Below are 20,179 nucleotides of genomic sequence, written 5' to 3' on the forward strand. Positions count from 1 at the left end.
GAACAGACTTGTGGTTGCCAAGGGAGAGGGGGTTGGGGGAAGGAGGGAGTGGGAGGTTGGGATTAGCAGATGTAAGCTATTATATACAGAATGGATAAACAACAAGGTCCTACTGTATCACACTGGGAACTATATTCAGTATCCTGTGATAAACCATAATGGAAAAGAATATAAAAAAGAATGTATGTATATATATGTATAACTGAATCACTTTACTGTACAGCAGAAATTAGCACAACATTGTAAATCAACTATACTTCAATGAAAAATAAATTAATTTAAAAATTTCCTCAGGTGGTTCTAACATGCAGTCAGGGCTGGAACCACCGGCTAGGGGTGTCCCGACCCTCAGCTCCACCTCCCGTTACTACTTCCCTACTCGTGTCACCCTCTCGATGCCACTTGCAACTATAAAAGCAAATACCTGCTTTAGAAATAGAATAGGTACGTAGATAAGGAGGTCTGAGCATTTAAGACCAAGGTGTGCAGTCCTCGGAGGCCATGCCACGTTTACAGCGGGGGAAACCGAAAGACATATAGTGCTTTGTCTTTCAGGTGTACAAAGATGACCACGTGAGACACTTCCCTTTTTTTTTCCCACGTCGCAGGCTGCCTGAGACCGCTCGCCTCTTCTAATGGCTATGTGAACATCTCCGAGTTCCAGACCTCCTTCCCAGTGGGAACTGTGATCTCCTATCACTGCTTTCCTGGATTCAAACTCGAGGGGTCGGAGTATCTTGAGTGCTTACACAACCTTATCTGGTCGTCCAGCCCACCCCGGTGCCTTGCTCTGGAAGGTATCACATCTTATTCTTTTGGAAGTTGAATTTTGGCTTATTAAAGTGGATGTTTCAATAGGCGGTAAAGAGCTGAGAATTATGGTCAGCAATAACTTCCGTTCCCTGAGTACACATTGCTTGCAGAGGCAGCAAGCCTGGTCATCTGCCATGAAGCAATACTTAACAACCAGACATAAAACTGGCTTCCCCCATTCTCAGGCTTAAAGGGGATGAAAGAGAAAAGTTTCAAGCGTCAAAGGTTACACTGCAAAATATTGCAAAGTTAAATGAAATGTCTTCAAAAATTAATTTTCTCTGCACCAAATGAAAACAGATTGTATTATGGCATCATTAATCTCACCCCTTGTTTTATTGTTGTGTCAGTGTTTCCTCCTATTTCCATTCATTTTATGGCTTGGCTCTAAATGTTTTGCTGCAAGCACACACTTGGAAGCCTGAAACCAAGAGATCTTTCCTCCTTGTTTTCGTTAAATGTATGTGATTATTTTTGAGTGTGGTTCACTAAAGACCACTAATCAGTAGTATGAAATGGTCGGGGTGGGAGGTGGTCAGAGCATCCACTGCTGGAGTCAGGCCAGTGTCTGTGGGTATAGAGTCTATAGAAACTTCTCCTAGGCAAGCTGGGCATGCTGGCTCAGCCCTCACTTTAATTCAGGTCTTGAAATTATCATCGCAGGGAACAAACACCGATTTACTTCTTGGCATCTGAATACAGTGGGCGGGAGGGGGGGTCTATATGGGGAAAGAAAAAAATGAAAGGAAATCTCCAATCAAGAGCCCCTCCAAAGCCCATCTGCAGCTTTTCTTGGGAAACAAATCAAGACACAATAGAACGTAGAAACAAACAAGTTCTAACAAGCACCGTCTGCCTCCGCGCGTGCACCTCAGTGTGGGACGAGGTCGGGTTAGGAGGTGTGTTATGGGGGGTGACAGCCAGAGGGATCAGAGGTGTCTCCTAAGGAAGACCATGGAATGGCTGGAGCCATGGAGCCTCCTTAGAGAGAAAGGAGGAAGGGGTGGAAGGGAGGGGAGCCTGGTGCTTGAAGGAGAGAGAATGCCAGCCGGGGCCATCAGTGGTGCTCTTCTCCTAGGCTGGTAAGCGGAACCCCCACTCGCCCCGACTTCCCACCCATCCTGAATCTCCTAGGGGGTCAGAGCCCACAGTAGAGAGAGATAAAATACAGGACACCCAGTTAAATCTGAATCTCAGATAAATAGCAAATACTTTTTTAATGTGAACATGTCCTAAATATTGGATGGGACTTACTCATGGTCAACAAGTATTCTTTGCTTATCCGAACTTCAACTATAACTCAGTGTCCTGTATTTTCATTTGCCACATCTGGCAACCCTAGCCTAGAGGGATAAGGGTATCCCCTCTATTTCCACTGGGAACAGCTTTTCTGCCCTCTGGACACCGCTGGCCAGCGTGGTGAGTGTGGGCTGCTGGTGAATGGGGGCTTTTCTGGTTCCTGGAGGTTTCTCCCTGCTCAGATAACCAGAACTAGAGAACCTGTTAAAGGTATCATGTTACAATTATATCAATTTAAAATGCTATTTTCAAATCTTTTCAAATTCGGTTCAAATGCCTTTCAAGCCATCATAGTCTAAGCTTCATTTTGAGACTTTGAAAGCAGTTTTTCTGGAGCTTAGGGAATATAATGTGAATAGGCATAAAACAAAATCTCACTTTAAGGGGCAGTGAGCTAAGGTTATGAACAGGAAGCCGTGACTGGCTTCTGATTGGAAACGAGTCTCGTGATTTAACACAAGTCCCTTTTTCTCTGCCAGCCTGGCCTGTGCCCGAAGGGGACACTAAAAGTCCAGGTGACAGCTGCCTGTGACAAGAAGGCCACCTAATACCTTTTTTCCTCCATTTTTAAAAAAATAATCTTTACATCCTTATTTTCACTACATGTTCCTTTCAATTACCTGATGCAATTAGTTTGTGAGACCCTGATGCAATTAGTTTGTGAGACCCTTATTTTCAATACATGTTCCTTTCAATTACCTGATGCAATTAGTTTGTGAGACCCTTAAATGCTACCCTGGCTAAAGACACCAAAGACATGATTCTAAACTGAGAGAGGCAGAGAGGACTAAAGGGTTTTTTGTCTCAAGACTTGATAGAAGCTGGGTTAAAATACAAGGTAAGGATCCACGAACAAAAAGTATCCAGATGCACCTGGGTGTTGGTATTTCCTTAACTCTTACTTGAATAGTGTATCATCTTTTTCAAAGGCGGTGCCTTATTTATGCAAATTGGTCAAAGGGTATTCAACGTAGATGCCCTGTCCCGACGGAATCTACCCACCCCTTTAATATATCACCCACGGTCCCCCATCCCCTCATTTTGTTTTCTGTCTTGCTGAGCACACAATTTGATTTTTCTTGATGGCAGAGTGAAAATTATCACACTGTGCTGTGGAATCATGACGCTCTCGGGGGCTTTGAATATATATTAGGGCGTTCTGACCCCTGATATGACTGGGTCTGGACAGCTGGGCCGTGGAAGCCTTTCTCTGTGAGCTTTTTATCCCCTTCCCTTTCCTGTCTCCCTATTAATCCGTCAGTCCATCACATGTCGCTGTGCCTGTCACTTCAGTTCCCTCCACCCCTCGAGCTCTTTTTTCTAACCTGCCACGAGCCGGGAGATGGGATCACCAGGATGGTCATGGAGGCGCTGTAGGGTATTGATTAGAGTGTGGGTTGGCATGAGACTGGCTGAGTTACATCCTGAGTCTCCTACTTAATCAGTTTGACCCGGGGCAAGTCACTTAGCTTCTATCAGCCTCTACTTCCTCATCTTTAGAATGCGGGAGATGATTGTACCTGTGGGACTGTGGGGGATCCAGTGTGATAACAAGTGTAACACATTTAGTGAAGTGCTGGGTGCACAGTAGGTGGTCGATCAAGTGTCCATCATTATTATTGCTCTTAGACTTGTGTACAGAGTCACACTAAATGAGAATCTGGACATGACTGTGTGAACAAAATACCCAGGCTTTTACGCATTTACATTGCAACACCGTTTTGGTTGTTCAGAGGAGATTTTGGTTACTTGCGTACTTTTAACTGTGTTTGTATAAGATGAATCCCAGATAATGGGAGGAAGTACTGAACAATAATAATGATTGCCAGTAATCTTGAGAGCTTACTATGTAGCAGAATGTTTGACAAAGTATCTCATTTAGTCCTCCTATTGCCTCTGTGAGACAGGTACTATTTTTTTTTTTATATTTATTTGGCTGCGCCGGGTCTTAGTTGTGGCACACGGGATCTTTTTTTTTTTTTAGTTGTGGCATGCGAACTCTTAGTTGCGGCATGTGGGATCTAGTTCCCTGACCAGGGATCAAACCCAGGCCCCCTGCATCGGGAGTGCAGAGTCTTAGCCACTGGACCACCGGGGAAGTCCCAGACAAGTACTATTTTTAACCCCATGTTACTGCTGAGCAAGCCCAGGTTTCTGAAGATTCAGTAACTCACCCAAGGTCGCACAGTTAGTAAGTGGGGGAGTGGGGACTCGAACAAGGGTCTTTGCCACTTGGAAGCTCGTGCTCTTCATCACTAAGGTGCGTTATGTAATTACGCGTTATCTAATTTGTTCTGATTTCTTTACAATTTGATATTTTTATAGCCATTTTTTTAAAGCATCGAAAAATTTAAAACAGTTATCACACAGGCAGGGATTTGTTCTCCTAGTCCAGTTCTCCGCCCTGTAGAAATCCCGGCTGCAGGGGGCCGTGAGTCCGGGCGGCAGAGAGCACTCCCCGCTGCCCCGCACGTGCCCACGAGTCACCCCGTTACAGCAGAGCCTCACTTCAGCCCCTGGGCTGCGCAGGGATTGTGTCTCCTCTCGCAGACCGGGCGACTGACACCTTGAAGGGTGGCGTGACTTGTCCACACTGCCAACCCTTGGCCGTGGCTTCTTCCACTACGTGTGGTGTCTCCTCTCCCTAGTGGCAAGGAGCAGGCTTTGCTGGCGCCAGTGTTGAGTGGCAGCGGTCACACTCAATGTCAACAGTCCCTTAACTGAGGCCTGGCTTCATGAAGGACTTTATAATTTGGAAGGAAAAACTCTGGCAGCTTCACCAAAGGTGGCAAGAATTCTCAGGCCCAGTAGGAAGGTGTGGGTGACGTGTTTCAAAGGCCTGGGGCCGTGGCACCTGGCTTGCTGAGTGGTAATGACACCCGTCTCCTGTCTGTTTTCCCACAGCCGGGTTGTGTGGGGTAAAACACCTGAAATCACAAAATCTTGGACCACAATGTCGGCCACGTCATTTAAAAATACGTGAATGTATAAATTTGAGCCTGGAGGGAGCCTCATGGGTTTCTATGTGCTGGTCTTTCTCGCTGTGGGTCTGCGTGCTTTTCTTTATCTCTATGTGTCTTCATGTTTTCCATTCTCAGGTCGTCTTCATCTCTGAGGCTTTCATTTCTCTCTCTTTCATACACACACACACATACACACACACGCATTGAATCCAAGAAATCTTTAAAAAAAAAAAAACAAAAACCTTTGACAGTGAATGTGGGCATTTTCTCATTTGTAAGTGCTAAGAACTCTGTTTACATTGTCAGCAGTGTTTATTGGACACCTGGTAGGCACAGAGTGACACCGAGTTGAGCTCTGGGGAATTACAGAGAAAGAAAAGGACATCATTCTTTACTTTGAAGACCTTACAGTCTAATGGGGAGAACAAGATGACAAATCCCGTTACCTAGAGACTAGCGTCATCACAGACTGCACCGCGTATGCCCACAGCTACCTTAACCAAAGGGCACGTGCGTGCTTCTGCATTTGGAAAGAGTGAAAGGAAAGTTCTGGTAGGTGGTATCGCAATTGTAAAATGAAAATTTCTGTCTGGGGATCTATGAGTTTTTGTTTCTTTTCCCTGAAGGCCAAACAGAAGTGTGTTTTTTGTCTCTGCTTGGGCTTTGGGAAAAGAGAAAGAGTCTAAACATCTTACTCATTTGGAAGGACTGTACATTTTGAAGCTCTGTAGAGCTCAGTAGCCAAGGCAACATGCCTTAGTGTGTGTGAGGAGTGCCGGCCCAATGGTTTGAAGGTGGAATATAGGAGGATATTGAGGGGCATAAAAATAGGCAAACGAACCAAGCATGCAACACGGTTACAGGCAAGGCTGCAAAGACACATGTCTAGGAAGTGGTACTAACTCCCCAGAATCCCATAGACACTGTGATGTTAGGGCTGCAAGGGATGTTGGCTACAGGTGGCTGCAGAAAAGGGCTCTTTGTCTGCATGGGGAGGAACCATCCAAAAGCCTTAAGTATCGGAACACTCCGTTCACATTCAAGTTTTCAAATGTCGTGGAAGTAGTAACACGGGTGCTGGGTATCTGTTGACAGGAATTCCTGGGAGCAGGTTAACGACAGCAGAGTTCACATGACTGCATCTTTGAGGCAGGTAGCAAGGGCTGGGAGGACAGATGGTTGACGCCCAAACTTGGAGTCTTCAGTCCCTGGTTGTGACCTCCCCACTTAAAGATTCCTCTGTTTCCCAACCATGAAATTAGAGGGCTGGATCCTTTAACCAAAAGTCCTTCTTTCAATAGCCTCTGGGGAAAAAGATGGGATCAGATCTAGAAAGGACCAGTCAAACATTTCGTGAGATTAGAGTTTGAAAAGAAAGACACCCAAATCAGTGGTATATGCTATTTTAAATAAATGCCTGTGAGATTCATGTATGCATTCAGTAAAAATTTTTATGTTCGTATGCCAAGTATTTTGCAAGGCACAGAGGCTACAGAGGCAAACTAGTGACACGAGGTCTCTGCCCGCTGGGCTCACCCATCCCACGTGCAGTTTCTGAAAGTTCACTCTACACAGGTGGGGCTCGGTTCCGAATATTCCATTTCTAAGTTTTCAGGGCCTTTGGTGGTAGAGAAGATTGTCACCTACTCTGAGGCCGCCTGGAAGGGGCTCCCAAGGGGGTCTCTATGGTTTTGAAGGAACTGGGCAGGGTGAGCCACTTTTTGCTGTGTTGGATTGTCTGCCGCGTGGTGCCTGGGCTCCACTCCGAAGGCAGCGGGAACACAGGCTTCCCCGGAGGACCATGAGCGTGGACCCCGGGGCCCAGGAGAGTTTGTTGTGCTTGTGTGTTTGTTTTTCCCAAACAGAGAAATAAATCGCTCCAGGAACCGTAGGGGCCTACGGTTTCATTTGCCGTGACTTAGGCGGGGGCTTCCCCAATGCTGACCTTTCAACAGACTTTCTCAGCGTCATGGCTGGCATTTCTCCCAGGAACAAGCAAACCTGACCTCATTAGAAGCTGAATATCCAAGACGTTTTGTTTTTAAATCCAGACAGTCCCCAAACTCAGAATGCCCGAAGTAATTCCCAGCGCCCCGCCCCTTCCCATCCATTTCACTGCTCACGTGGTCAGAGATGGACGCTTAATCAGTTTCAGATGCAATTACAAGGAAAGGCAGCAGCGAGATTTCCTAAGAACCTACGAGTGCCCAGGGGTCCTTTTAGGTCTGCATCCTTATATAAGAAAAGAAGGAAAAACAAGAAATTAAAAAACCCTGTTCGATCAAATGTGAAATTACTTGAAAGGTTCCAACTTGGGATCAAAACTCAAAGCCAGTTTGGACGGGGTGGATTCCCAGTTCCTGAGAGGCCTTTTCAGTGTGCTTTGTTCCCGAGTCAAAACTCGTTTCTAGTACAAGAGGCGCCCGGAGGCAGAGGCGCCGGCAGGGATCTCTCTCCGGGAGCCCTGCCTTCCGCGCAGAAGCGCCTCGGGACTTTAAATGAATCCTGTGTAGGAACAAGAAAGAGAGAGGAAGAACCCGGGCCTCCTCAGAAAAGACCTGCCTTGCGTCTTATCCTCAGCAGATAACACTCAAAGGAATAATCACGGCCCACCTTGTGCCAAGGTGGTTCCCATTTTACAAAAGGAAAATACGAAGCACAGAAAGGAGTCCAGGCCTGGTCCGAGGAAGGTTGTTGTAAATTATTGTCCGTGGTGAGGTCACGTGTCGCCGTGTCATCCCCTAAACCAGAGTCAGACATGCTCCCGTGGAGCTGTGTCCCTCCTGCTGCCACGTCTCACCAGACAAGCAAAGGACCGTCAGGTCTCTCGCGCCTTCCTGCCCAGCCATCCTCGACCACAAAGTGGCCTACTGGACCTCTTAATTAGCTGGAAGCTTCTGTATTGAATCTTAAGTCAATCAAGGGAAATGACAGAACCAAGTCACAGCGGGATTTATTGGTGCTGATTTGGGACCATTGATCATAGAATTCAGAGCTTAGAAAGCCTTAGACATCACCGGTTTACCTTTCCCCCACCCTACGCACTGCACCCTGGCACTCCCTTTGCAGAAATGAATCAGCAGTGCTGGAGATGAGTGGATTTGTGCGAGGTCTCGGGGTCTGGGAGTGCCAGCGAGGTGCCCACCCCTGTACCCCGGCTCTGGCACCACTGGACTGCCTCAACGTGGGGGGCCCAGGCCACTCATCTTCTCTGCCTTCCTCACTTAGATTCTTGAACAGGGAGAAGCAGATCAGAAGTTTATCTTCTTAGGAGCAACTCCAAGGCAGAAAGCACCTTGTTCCTCCCTGCATTCCCCTGGCACATGGTATATGTACTCATCAATGTGTAGCTATTGTAACTAAAGCCTCCTTTGACTCCTTTGACTGTTTGTGGATGCCTGCTCCATGCCAGGCCCTGTGGAGGCACCTTTAGCACGTGATCTCTCATCCTAATGAGCGTCATGAGAACTAAGGGTGGTGCCAACGGCAGATGAGGAAACTGAGGCTCAGAGAGTCTCCCCCCTTTCCCAAGGCCACCCTGCTCACAAGCGGTGCAGCAGGGGGCCCCCTGAGCCCACACTTTCTACCCACACTGCTCTTCCAGGCACTCCTAGGACCCAGAGTACCTGCTGGAGATTAGGGCCTGGGCTCTAATCCTAGCTCTGCTGCTTGCAGAGAGTCCATTTCGTTGGATGGGAAGGGAGGGAGTGGGAAGAGCTGATTTCTGAGGCTCTTTCCTAGCCGCCACGCTCCTTGACTCTGCTCTGAACCAGAACGCACCGATCCAGAGGGGCCACCCTGCCCTCCGCTGGCTCTGGGAGCAAAGCAAAAGCCTGGAATGCTGGGAGAGTTTCTCCCCTGGACGACTGCTGACAGTTTCCCGGAGGCTCGTATTCAGTCAACCCATGAGCCTTCATCACCAGTAGGCAACTGGCAGGGAGAGGAAATAGATGTTTGTTGGGGGTCATCTTGGCACCAGCCACTTCACTTATCTTTTTTTAGCTTTAAAACAACTCCAGGTATTATTATGCCCCTCTTCACTGACAGTCAGCAGGCTGGTAACATGGCCTCGGGGAGTAAATTGCAGAGCCAGGATTCAAAAGATACAAAAGATTCAGTCAGCCCTGACCTGACTCCCCAGCTGTGCTTCTTCTCCTGCCCCTGCTGGCTCCTGCGAGAGAGGCCAGGTCCCTGCCTTCTGAATAATCTGCTCAGCTGCCCGTGGGCCACTTTTTTCTCTGCTGATGTTCCCTAGAACCTGGATTTTTATCATGTAAGAGATTTTAGAGGGAGGGAGGAGGAGGGTACACTATATGATTTGGCCCAAGCTGCACTGCATATAATGTTGGACAACATGGGAACTTTCCCTTCCTCCCTCCCTCTCCCACTTCCTTCCTTCCTTCCTTCCTTCCTTCCTTCCTTCCTTCCTTCCTTCCTTCCTTCCTTCCTTCCCTCCCTCCTTCCCTCCTTCCTTTCTCCACTCCTTCCCTTTCTCCCTCCTTCCCTCTATCCCTCCCTCCTTCCCAGTGAGGACTCTGGTACCAACCAGAGATGTACTAAATGCTGTGGGGCTATTGCTATTAGGAATTCAAGTCCTGCTCACCAAAACTGGAGTGATAATAGCAGCGACCCACTGTCACCCACACCCACCCAGGCCTCCCAGCATTCAGAGGAGACCAGCTGGCCAGGACCAGGGTCTCCCTCAGCCTCTCCTGGGCTCTCAAGCTTCCTGCAGACGCACCCATGATCCTGCCAGCAGCCGAATCCAAATGAAATGGAGTCAGCAGACAATGAAGAAAGGAGCAGTGAATGTTCTTTTTTCTCTCCTGTTTACTCAGTGTAGCAGTGGGGCCTCTATATGGGAAGAGGGAGAGAGGGCTTCTTTATCTGCTTATCTGACCCTATACCCTTCCCTTTCCTTCTCTTCCAAATGTAAGAGGATTATGCAAGGCTAGGAAATACTTGGCCAGGTGGTTTTGTCCTGTCCTCAAGGCCCTGAGGCCCAGGGGGTCCCTAGGAAGCCAGCAGAGTCCAAGGTAGCTTTGTTCCAGCTGCCCTCACCGCCCCCCCCCCCATGGCACTGTTTTACATACTTGCATCTTGTGTTCCCACTTAAGATTTATTTGGAGAAAGAGCTTCCCATTGTAAAGTATGAAAATCATTCATCTAATTCTGCCTCCTTAGAAACTTGAGACCAGAGAAATGAAGTGATTTGCCAGGTCACAGCAGAATTCCCCCATCTCTTCAGACTCCCAGCCTTCAAGTATGTGAGTCGATGGCTAATTTCGAACCCTCATTAGGCATCCAACTTCCATCAGTCAAAGTCTTATGGGATTTCCCCATCTTACTCTCAAAAACAAAAGACTCTTCAGTTCCCTGAAGACAGATGTGTTCCCTGGGCCTGCAAAAGAGGAAATCTCAGGTTGTCCCCCTGTCATGTGTCAGTGACGTTGGCTAGGGAGAAGCCCTGTCTGAAGCAACGTGGAGGTCGCGTTGTGAACTGAAAATGTCTTCTGCCATCTTGGCACACGTGTTAGGGCATCACATCCTCTCCTGTTGTTTCCTGGCAATGAAAATTCCTGTATCCGGCACTGTTTGTATTACAGCTACCTTGCCTGTGACCCTCATGGGGTTTTTTATTAGAAGAAAATGCAAACTAGCAAGCAACCTTGTTAATTTATTGTTCACAAGCAATAGTAAATTATTCTAATACTATTTCCATGTACTGTTCATATATTACAGCAGAGTGATTACCAGAAAATAGCCGCCTGCGTGTCATAGCAGCATTTCTGAGGGATCACTGTGCTTAATTTTCCCCTCTCTTTTCTTTATACAATAAGTAATTGCCGCTGTAGCACTTCCTCTTCTTGGGCACACGTCTCTCTTGTATTCAAGAGTAGATTGTGCCGTGGCATCAAGAAGCTTCATGATTCTTTTCTTTTCTTTTTTTTTTCTATATTGAATCCAGAAACACTAAGAAATCCTAAGAAAACCAAGAGACCTTGTTCCTATTTTTCAAGTGGAACCAAGTTCTCGGGCTTCCCGGCTACTACATTATAGGCTCTTATTCTCTTGAGTTGTATGACTCCTGATCTGATAGATGGCCCTGAACTCCCCCTCATCCTCTCTCTCCAGGCCTGCTGTTTGCCAGCCGTAGCCCCTCGGCAAGCTCTGCCTGCCACCTTGCTTTCCTTTTAACCTCCTTGGAAACGTGTAGCCATCAACCCTCCAGCTCTCCTAGAATCATCTTTTTTTTTTTTTTTTTAACCTCATTCAATTGCAGAGACTTTACATTGACATCAAAGAAGAGAACTGATTCCTTTTCCCACCAAAGGCGAGCAAAGGTGGCAGGGCTCTGGACTGGTTTCTCTCACCAGATCAAGGAAAGAAGAGAACACCAATGGGGGACTTGACTAACCGACCCCCCCCAATGTACTGTCACGTTCAGAGATGGGGTCCCACCAGATGGGCTCGGACGCAACTTCTCCCAAGGCCCCTACCCCTCAGCTCTCACCCGGGCAGGCAGCCTGTCCTGGAGCAGATTCAGGCCCCAGGGGGACACAGTGGATCTGAAGCCAGGCACCATCACTCATGTTTTTATGGAAATGTCTCCTGGTTGCAAGGCAAAGAGGTGGGGTTGAATCCTCGGAAACGGAATAAATTGGAAGCCCCCTCATGCTGGCTCTGTCGAAACCCTGTGTCAGATTGTGTCAGTAGGGATGCTGCAAATTTTCTGCAGTGGAAGCCACTCGTATAAAACGAGACTCCTACACGCAAGCTTCTCCTGGGGTCAGTGTTCTGAATTAGTCTGAATTCCAAACCTTCCATGGCAGAGAGATCTGAGATCTTTCACCCCTTTTTTGCAGGCCAGGCTGGATTCGAGGGGACAAGGGTGTGGGACCAAGGGCTGAAGGGACCGATCCCTTTCAGCCACCGCGTTCATGGTTCTCACCAAAATGTATTTCTGCTTTGCCTTGTAGTCTCCTCATATTTTTGAAAAGCTCACAGGCGTGCAAGCAGAGGTCTTTATTTTGTGATGTTTAAATGTCAGGTCAGTGAAAGGAACGCACAACTAAGCAACTTCAAAGCTGCGGCCAGTGGTTTGAGCCACTGGCTATGCCGAGAGGGTGACTTCATCACGCTCAGGAAATAGATGGCTTGTACAAAAGGGAAAATCTTGGTGTTTTTTCTTAAACTCTAGAATATCTTCTCCATCCCTGCTCCAGGCAGGATTTATTTCCCTCTTTCCTCTCTGGAAAGTTAGATGACTTTGGTAATAAAACCTCTTGCAATCAGGTGCAACACAGAAGGTAATAAATCCCTTCAGTCACTCCCTGCCTTTTACAGACCGAGAGTCACCAGGAAGTATTCCGCAGGGTGGTTTGGGGGTCATTCCTCCCCAGTTCCCACCCCCAGCCCCACTTTTCTTTTTCTTTCTTTCTTTCTTTTTTTTTTTTTTTTTTTTTTTTTGGCCGAGCTGCTTGGCTTTCGGGATCTTAGTTCCCTGACCAGGAATTGAACCCGCACCCTCAGCGGTGAAAGCACAAAGTCCCAGGGAATTCCCGCAACCCCACTTTTCTTCACAAGCAGTTACCAGAGCTCCCTTTTTTCCCTAAAGTGATTAGAAGTCTGGGATGATAGGCAGGTAAAACAGTCACACCTGTCTGTGTCCATCTTGGTGTCTTGCATCATTCTTTTTTTTTTTTAGTTAGAACCTGTAACATAATATCTGTGTTCGCAATCATTTTCTCCTCCTGTACAGGAGGATTGTTTTGTTGTCTGGGGTTTTGTTTTTGCAAAAAGATGGTGCCCGACTCTAAATTGTGCCCAGATTTCTGTAAAGTCAAAGCGCTTAGCGGAGGTGGCCCTTCATCTGATCGTTCCTCTTCCTCCCAGTACCTGGGGCTCCTGCCGAAAAGTCTAGGACTTTGCTCACATGCTGGCCAGTTTGTTCTTCAATGGATGAGAACTTAATGCATTTTCTAACGCCATATCTTCCACTCATGGGCAGGGAGGTAACAGGTCCAGGCATTAAGGTGGTGGAAACAGCTGGAATTTTAAAGAAGCCAGTTATACTGGATTTCAGATTTTAAAACTAGTCCTTAGCTCAGGAGATCACAGGCAAACAACTGTGCCGACATCAGTCTGTATTTTCATGCCATAAATATCTTATTCCAAGGGAAATTTTTTTAAATTGGGAAGAAAAGTAAATGTATAGGAAGCTAGGAAGTTAAGAGTTCTATAGACAACCATGACTAAAATTGCGTGTAAGAGGACCCTTACTCTCCCATACTACTTGACCTTTTCAAAGATCCTGTGGTCCCTGGAGTTAACTGTGAGTGACTCTCTACTGTCCCCAAAGCATAAGGCTCCCCAACGTGGTTTCTGCCGGCACTACCCAAAGAGAAGAATGGTAATCTCCCCAAGGAGCTCTTAAGGTTCCAGCCCTGGGATGCTGTCCTCCTGCATTGCTTTATTCCACTCCATCCACTAAAGCACAGCTCATGAAATAACCACTTTCATGTAAAACAATTCTTCTTTTTACTTCACTTTGAGGAAATCTTGGTGTCTAGTTATTTCAGTGAGACATTCTGACATTAGCCAGGAAACCCTCCTGTTCTAGCCGGTTGCTTCCCTGTGGACCTGGCCCAAGCGCTTGGCCACTTCCTCCCAGGCCAAGGGTAGACTCATGCTGTACTGGTTTCCCAGCACTGCTGGAACAAAGTACCACGGGCTGGTGACTTAAAACAAAATTAATGTCTTCTCTCATGGTTCTGGAGGCTAGAAGTCCAAAATCCAAGTGTTGACAGGACCATGTTCCTTCAGAGACTCACCTTCCTTCTAGAGGTGGCCTAGGCATTCCTTGGCTTACAGCGACACCATTCCAGTCTCTGCCTCTGTCATCACGTGGTGTTTTTTCCCTATGAGTCTGTGTCTTCACATGGCTATCTTCCTTCTGTGTGTCTCTTCTCCTATTATAAGGATACCTATCATACTGGATCAAGGGCCCACCCTACTATAATATGACCTCATCTTAACTTTTACATCTGCAGTACACCCAATTTCCAAGTGAAGTCATATTCACGGGTAACCTGGGGTTAGGACTTCAACAGAACTTTTGGGGGAACACAGCACAACCCACACCACGTGCTCCCCTTGCCTTGGCTTAAGAAGAAGCAGATGCTTCTTGTGTCTTCCTTGTACCTCTTGTGTCAGGTTTAAAGGACCGTCTTCAAAGCTTCCCAAACCCCAGCTGGCCAGCATCCTTGGGCTCCACCCACAGCCCTGTCCTAAGCTCGCCTCTCCTCTGGCCCTGTCCACAGCATCCTGCTGATGCCCACAGGTGGAACAGGAATGCTCTGTGTCCATCAGGTTCCCCCATCTTGCCTTTCTTCTCTCCCGAGAGGCTCCAAGGCTTTTCCAAACTCTAACCCCACTGTGCACAGCCCACATCTTTGCAGATCAAGAAACCCATTCTGTCACATCTGGTCCTTGGGTGGCCTACACTCCCTTGTGCCTGTGCACACGTAAAACCCTACAGCAAGGCTCAGTGAGAGAGCATAGCTTCGGAGTAAGCCTCACTTACGGTCAAATCCTCGGTCTTCTATTTATTTGACCTTGGACAAGTAACTTCACTTTCTTGAGCCTCGATTCCCTTCTCTGTATACATGAGGCCGTAACAATACCTGCTCTGCAAAACTGTGGTTAGGATGAAGTGGAACAGTGTGTGGCGTGTATGCTGCTCTCATGGTCGGGGCTTGTTCAAAGTTGTCATTGGCCTTTCTGCTTGCGTTTTCTCTCATTGCCTCATAATATAGCTACTATACATACACAATATAGTTACTAATAATAGTAGCTATCTGTTTATCGGGCATCTATTTTTGTGTCAGACACTGTGCTTGATTTACAGCTATTATTTCTAATTTTTATAAAATCTCTGCAGTGTGGGTGTTGCTATTCCTGTTTTGCAGGTGATGGAAACTAAAACTACCTCAGAAAGAGGTTAAATGAAGTGCCCAAGGTCACATAGCTCCAAAGTGTTTGAGCCAAGATTTGAACCCAAGAAAATGCGCTTTGCACTATGTAAAGTTGCCTGTAGGCAACTGCCATTAATCCACTGATGTTATGTCTTCCTGGCTTTTCTCACACTCTCTCCTTTCCTGCTCTTCTAGCTGACTTTTCCCCTTTTTCCTTTTTTCATTGTCCATGACTTCTAAGCCAGTAGTTTTGAAATACATTCAGATGTCAGAAAAGCATGGTACTTTTCACAGAATAGCAAGTTTTTTTTTCTTTTTTGTTTTTGCAGAACACTAAGGAATACTGTGTAAGCCTTAGAAGCACTTTTGCTAGCAGAAAACAGAGCTATGTATTTTCTATGTACAGTATGGGACCATACACATAAGTGTACACATGCACATACACGCATGCACCCACACTCAGCTAGGAATAAAGCATAACCACTTGCTTTCCATTATCATGAACTTAGTACTCAATTATTTATTCCCTCATTTGCTAGGATTTGCTAACAGATAAGATTGAGAAGGCACAAGAAATTTAAGAAAAAATTTACGGGAGAAAAATTTGAAGTTCGGAAAATCAATGTGTTATGCATTAATATCAGTGTAGCACCTTGGTCCAATTTGTTCAGAAGGAACTTAAGAATTGCTGGAATACACCGGCAACATTTTATATTCAGCATGCTCTCATGGGGAAGGGTTTGCTGATTGCAGGGCAAGGCAGGAGACACCTGCTCTAAATGCTCCCTTCCCTGTGGGCTTTCTGTGTTAACTTGTGGGACACACACCTTTTTCATCTTGAGCCCCCGATTTCTCTCCCTTTCAAAAAATTAAGATGCCCCGATTACCATCAGGCATTCCATCTGTGGGAATCCTATTTGAGAAGATGTTCACAGGCATCCGAACACTTTGACACCACAGATGTCTTGTGATTTATTTTCACATCGTGGTGAGTGAGGCTGTACTGGGCTTAGCCCCTGGTGCTTGAGTCACTACAAAGAAGGAAGGACACCTCATTGGTACCCAGAAACACGTGTCAGAGTAAATCACGGTTTTACACCTGCTCCCTCACCTGTGTGCTCCTTTGCGGCTTCACTGTGTCTCCAAAACTAGACACACTTTGGATTTCTTACGTGAAGCCGTATTTTTTTTTTTGCACTGAAGTTTCACAGTCGTCATCAGATGCATCGTGTGTTCCTTCAGGGACACCCTAATGTGGTGACTCCAAGATGGAACACAGATCAGAGCCCCTCCCTCGGAGCTGCCAGGTAATACTGATCTTAAATTTGATCTGTCAGCACATCTCCAAGCAAGTCAACACCTTGCTCCATCAGGCCTGGAAATAAGCAAAGGCCCAGCCTTGTCATCATTTGCTTCCTTGGGTGGACACATTTATTGGCCTTCCGTGTTGTTACAGCAAAACAAAAGTGGAAAACGTTATGTGCTGTATAATGTTTATTGATTTTCCCTGAGCTGAAAGCAAGATTTTGGACGTAGCCTTGGAAGCAGCTGTGATTTTGGCATGGAGGGTGCCAGGCAGCTTCCTGGAATCATTACCCAAACTTGGATCAGCCTGGGGACAGCCGGTGGGGACAGTGGCAGTTTAATTATTAGAAGCCAGCAGAACTCCTGAAGGCAGAGTTTTGGCTGGTTCTGTACGTGTACAGAGCAGCGCCCGTGCGCTTGGTTCCTGAGAGGGGCTCGGATATCATGCTGCTGGTCTTGAGATGACGCCTTGGGACTTGAGACACAGACCTGCTGGCTTTCCCACCACCTCCCCGTGCTCTGCCAGGCCAGCTGAGGGCCAGATTCTGGCCTTAAGAGCGAGTTTTCTCTCCTTGTCACCGCTGAGCTCAGCTGCAAAGCTTCGTCGTGGTCTGGGGCGGCGCTTCTCAGACTGGACTGTGTGTGTGAGTCACCCGGGAATCTTGCTAAAATGAAGTTCCTGATTCAGTAGGACTCGGATGTGGCTTGAGATTATGCATTTCTAACAAGCTCCCGGCTGATCCCAAAGCTGATGGTCCATGGACAGCAGTGAAGGGCCTCGTGGAAGGTAAAGACTCTCACCAGAAACCGTGGCAACTTACTTCTCACGCTCGCTCCCCTGGATGTTGTAAGCCCTCCATCCCAGCAGGTGGAGAATGGAGGGAGATTCATCTCCCCAGCTCTCAAGTCTGACCACCTAGGAGAATCCCCTGGGAAGCTTCAAAGACCTGGCCGCACCCAGGACCCCACCCCAGACCACCCCAGGTGATGCTGATGTGCAGGGTCGAAGGACCACTGACTTAAGTCACTAAGATGCTCCTCAGATGGTAAGATGTTGGCATGGCGGGGAGGGTGGGTGCCTGTCACGGTAGCAGTGAACCACAGGAAAGCGAGTGCTTTGCCGATCCACACTGTAGAGCGTAGACCCGCTCCTGGGAGGAGGCTCCCAAAATGTACAGTGGCTCAAACAAAACAGAAGTTTACTTTCACGAGTGGAATTAGTGAGTGTGGGTCAGCTGGTGCCTCCTCTCCACCCAGTCGTTCAGGGGCCAGTGGAGCCTCTGCTGTTTTCAAGGTGCAGCTTCTAAGGTCCTCTTGGGAGGTTGTCTCATTCTAGAAGCTTGGAAGAATTCCGTGCATCGGGTCTGGAGGAGTATTTATCACTTCTGCTCACATTTCACTGACCAGAACTCAGAGGAACAAGGGACACTGGGCAATGCAGACAGCTCTGTGCCCAGAAGAAAGAGGGGAACGGGATTGTGGGAGCAGCCAGCAGCCTCCAGCACCAGCCCTGTGGGCTGGATCTGGGCACACAGACTAAAAAGCCAACTTCTCCCTACACGAGGACCACCCAGGGGGCCGCATGAAGCTTTGGAAGACTAAGAATGGAAACACGCAATCCAAATACCTGGGCTCGTGGCTCAGAAGGATTAAAAAAATAATTAGAGGTGGTACTGTTTTACATTCTTCTGTCCCCCACAAAATAATTTCTGTGAATGTTCACGAAGCACACAGACTATTTTTAAACCTTGCTTTCCTCTTCTGGACACAGTGAAATATATAAATGGGCGAAGGGCTGTGATAAGTGATGTATAATTCTCAGCTCTAAGCTCCTCCTCCCTGAGCAAGGGCCTCACCTCATACTGCCTTCAGAGAGTGCGAACCTACAGATGGCAAGTCCCCCACATCTCCATCACCCTGGCTTCGATCCACTCGTCCCTGTGTCCAGCTCTAGTTCTTCCCTCCGGCCTCCTCCTGCTCCTGTCAAAGGCCAGTCTGTCTGCTGATGTGCACAGGACCACAGCTCCTTTCACCTTCATAATGACCTTGCATTCCTTCTCCCACCCAGCATCACCAGCCTTGTCCTCCATGTTGGTTTGCTCCCGTAGAGGACATATAAACAAGGTCCAGGGCTCCTGGGGGGCGGGGGGTGGGCAGGATCCCCCGGGCCTCCAGCTGCCCCATTGGCTGCTTTCCTTCAGCAAACTTCTCTGAGTCTACATTTCCTACCCCACCCACTCCTCAGCCCACACTGCCCCTCTTCCACTGGCCACTCACCACTCTTCTGAAATTGCTTGCCTCAAGGTCACCGGTGATTTCCAATCGTTCTCAGCTTGCTGGGAACTACTCCCCCCTGCTCAGAACAGTTTCCTGTGTCAGCTTCGTTGGTCCATCCCAGTCTGCTCGGCCAGTCTCTTTCACACTTTCAACTGATTTCTCAGCCTTTGGATGGGGACCCCTCCTCTCTTCTCTCTACCCTCTCTCCCTAGGTGAGTTCACCCGGTCTCATGGTTTTCAGTCTTATCTCTAGGCTCATGATGCCTGAGTACTTTTTCTTTCTTTCTCTATTTTTTTTTTTTTTTTTTTTTTGCTGCACCGCGTGGCTTGCAGGATCTCAGTTCCCCGACCAGCGATTGAACCTGGGCTATGGCAGTGAAAGCCCAGAATCCTGACCACTAGGCAACCAGGGAACTCCCCGATGCCTGAGTTCTTTACTGACCCCAGGCACTTTCTCCTGCTGCCTGATTGATACTTGGATGACTGTCTCACTGGCAGCCCAGACTCTCACTACCTCTCCCTTCCCACAAAACAAACAAACGAAAACCTGACGTGGTGAATGGCATCACCATCTGCCTGGGTCCTAATGGCAGAAATCTGGGGGTCATCCTTGATTCTTCCCGTGTCCCCCAGATTCCATCTCTCAGCAAATCCTATTGTAGAAACAGGTAGTTCTAAATAGGTCCCATCACTCTCCTCCTCACCGTGTCACTGCCGCTGTCCTGGTCCAAGCCACCATCCTCTCTCACCTGGTTGCGGCAGCAGCCACCTGAGAGCCCCCCCACCTCCATCCCTGCTTCCTAGCCTCCACAGAGCAGCTAGAGCTTCCTCGTGAAAATAGGTCTATACCGGCTCTTCACAGTGTCCCTGACACTGTGGGTAAAATCTCAACTTCCGGCCACGGGGCCCACGGAGCTGCCTACACACTGCCCTGGCTGCCTCTGCACCCTCCCGTGTGCAGCCCCTCCCCTCTCTGGTCACACACGGCCACCACCCCCTCCTCCCTTCATCCCTCCGGCTTGCCCTCACGTGCGTCGTCCCCTCTGCCCGGGATGTTCCTCCCCACATGTCCCTTGACCACCTGTCCTAGATCAGGGCCCTTGCCCTTGGCTGCTCTGGCGTCTGGGGTATCCTCGGTTTCTCCAGCATGGGGTACACACAGCCGCTGTCCTCTGGCCCGTCTCCATCACAGGGGGCCTGAGGTGGTCTGGCCTTTTTAAAGCTTTTGCACCCCTGGTTCTCTAATCCCCTGCCAGGACCAGCTTAGGTTTTGGATCTTCTTGTGCCTAAAAGAACAGCTGGCTGCCTTTGGTCCCAGGCACCTTCCAGGCCTCTCGGGAGGTGGGGGCAGGTCTCCCAGGCCACCTCCTGTGTGTGAGAATTGATGGTGTTTTTCAACAGAAAGAGGAAAGGTCTCATCCAGACACATCAATATTCATTTGTTTACTTATTATCTGTCTTTAGTAAGCCCCAGGAGGGCGGGATCAATGCATTATCTAGTTTCAGTGGTTGTCCAAAAACTATGTGTTAAGTAAATGAATTAAG

At 48.0% G+C, this 20,179-nt stretch overlaps 1 protein-coding gene across 1 annotated transcript in view; it reads left to right on the forward strand.

The window, feature by feature from the left end:
• SUSD4 (sushi domain containing 4) overlaps window positions 1-20,179 on the forward strand; it is a 137,115-nt gene that overhangs the window by 103,823 nt on the left and 13,113 nt on the right. The window contains exon 5 of the mRNA XM_068538534.1: window positions 609-797. Coding sequence (XP_068394635.1) covers window positions 609-797 — 189 coding nt within the window. The remainder of the gene's footprint in view (window positions 1-608; window positions 798-20,179) is intronic.

The sequence above is a fragment of the Eschrichtius robustus genome, chromosome 3 (genome assembly GCF_028021215.1).
Source record: "Eschrichtius robustus isolate mEscRob2 chromosome 3, mEscRob2.pri, whole genome shotgun sequence".
NCBI lineage: Eukaryota > Metazoa > Chordata > Mammalia > Artiodactyla > Eschrichtiidae > Eschrichtius > Eschrichtius robustus.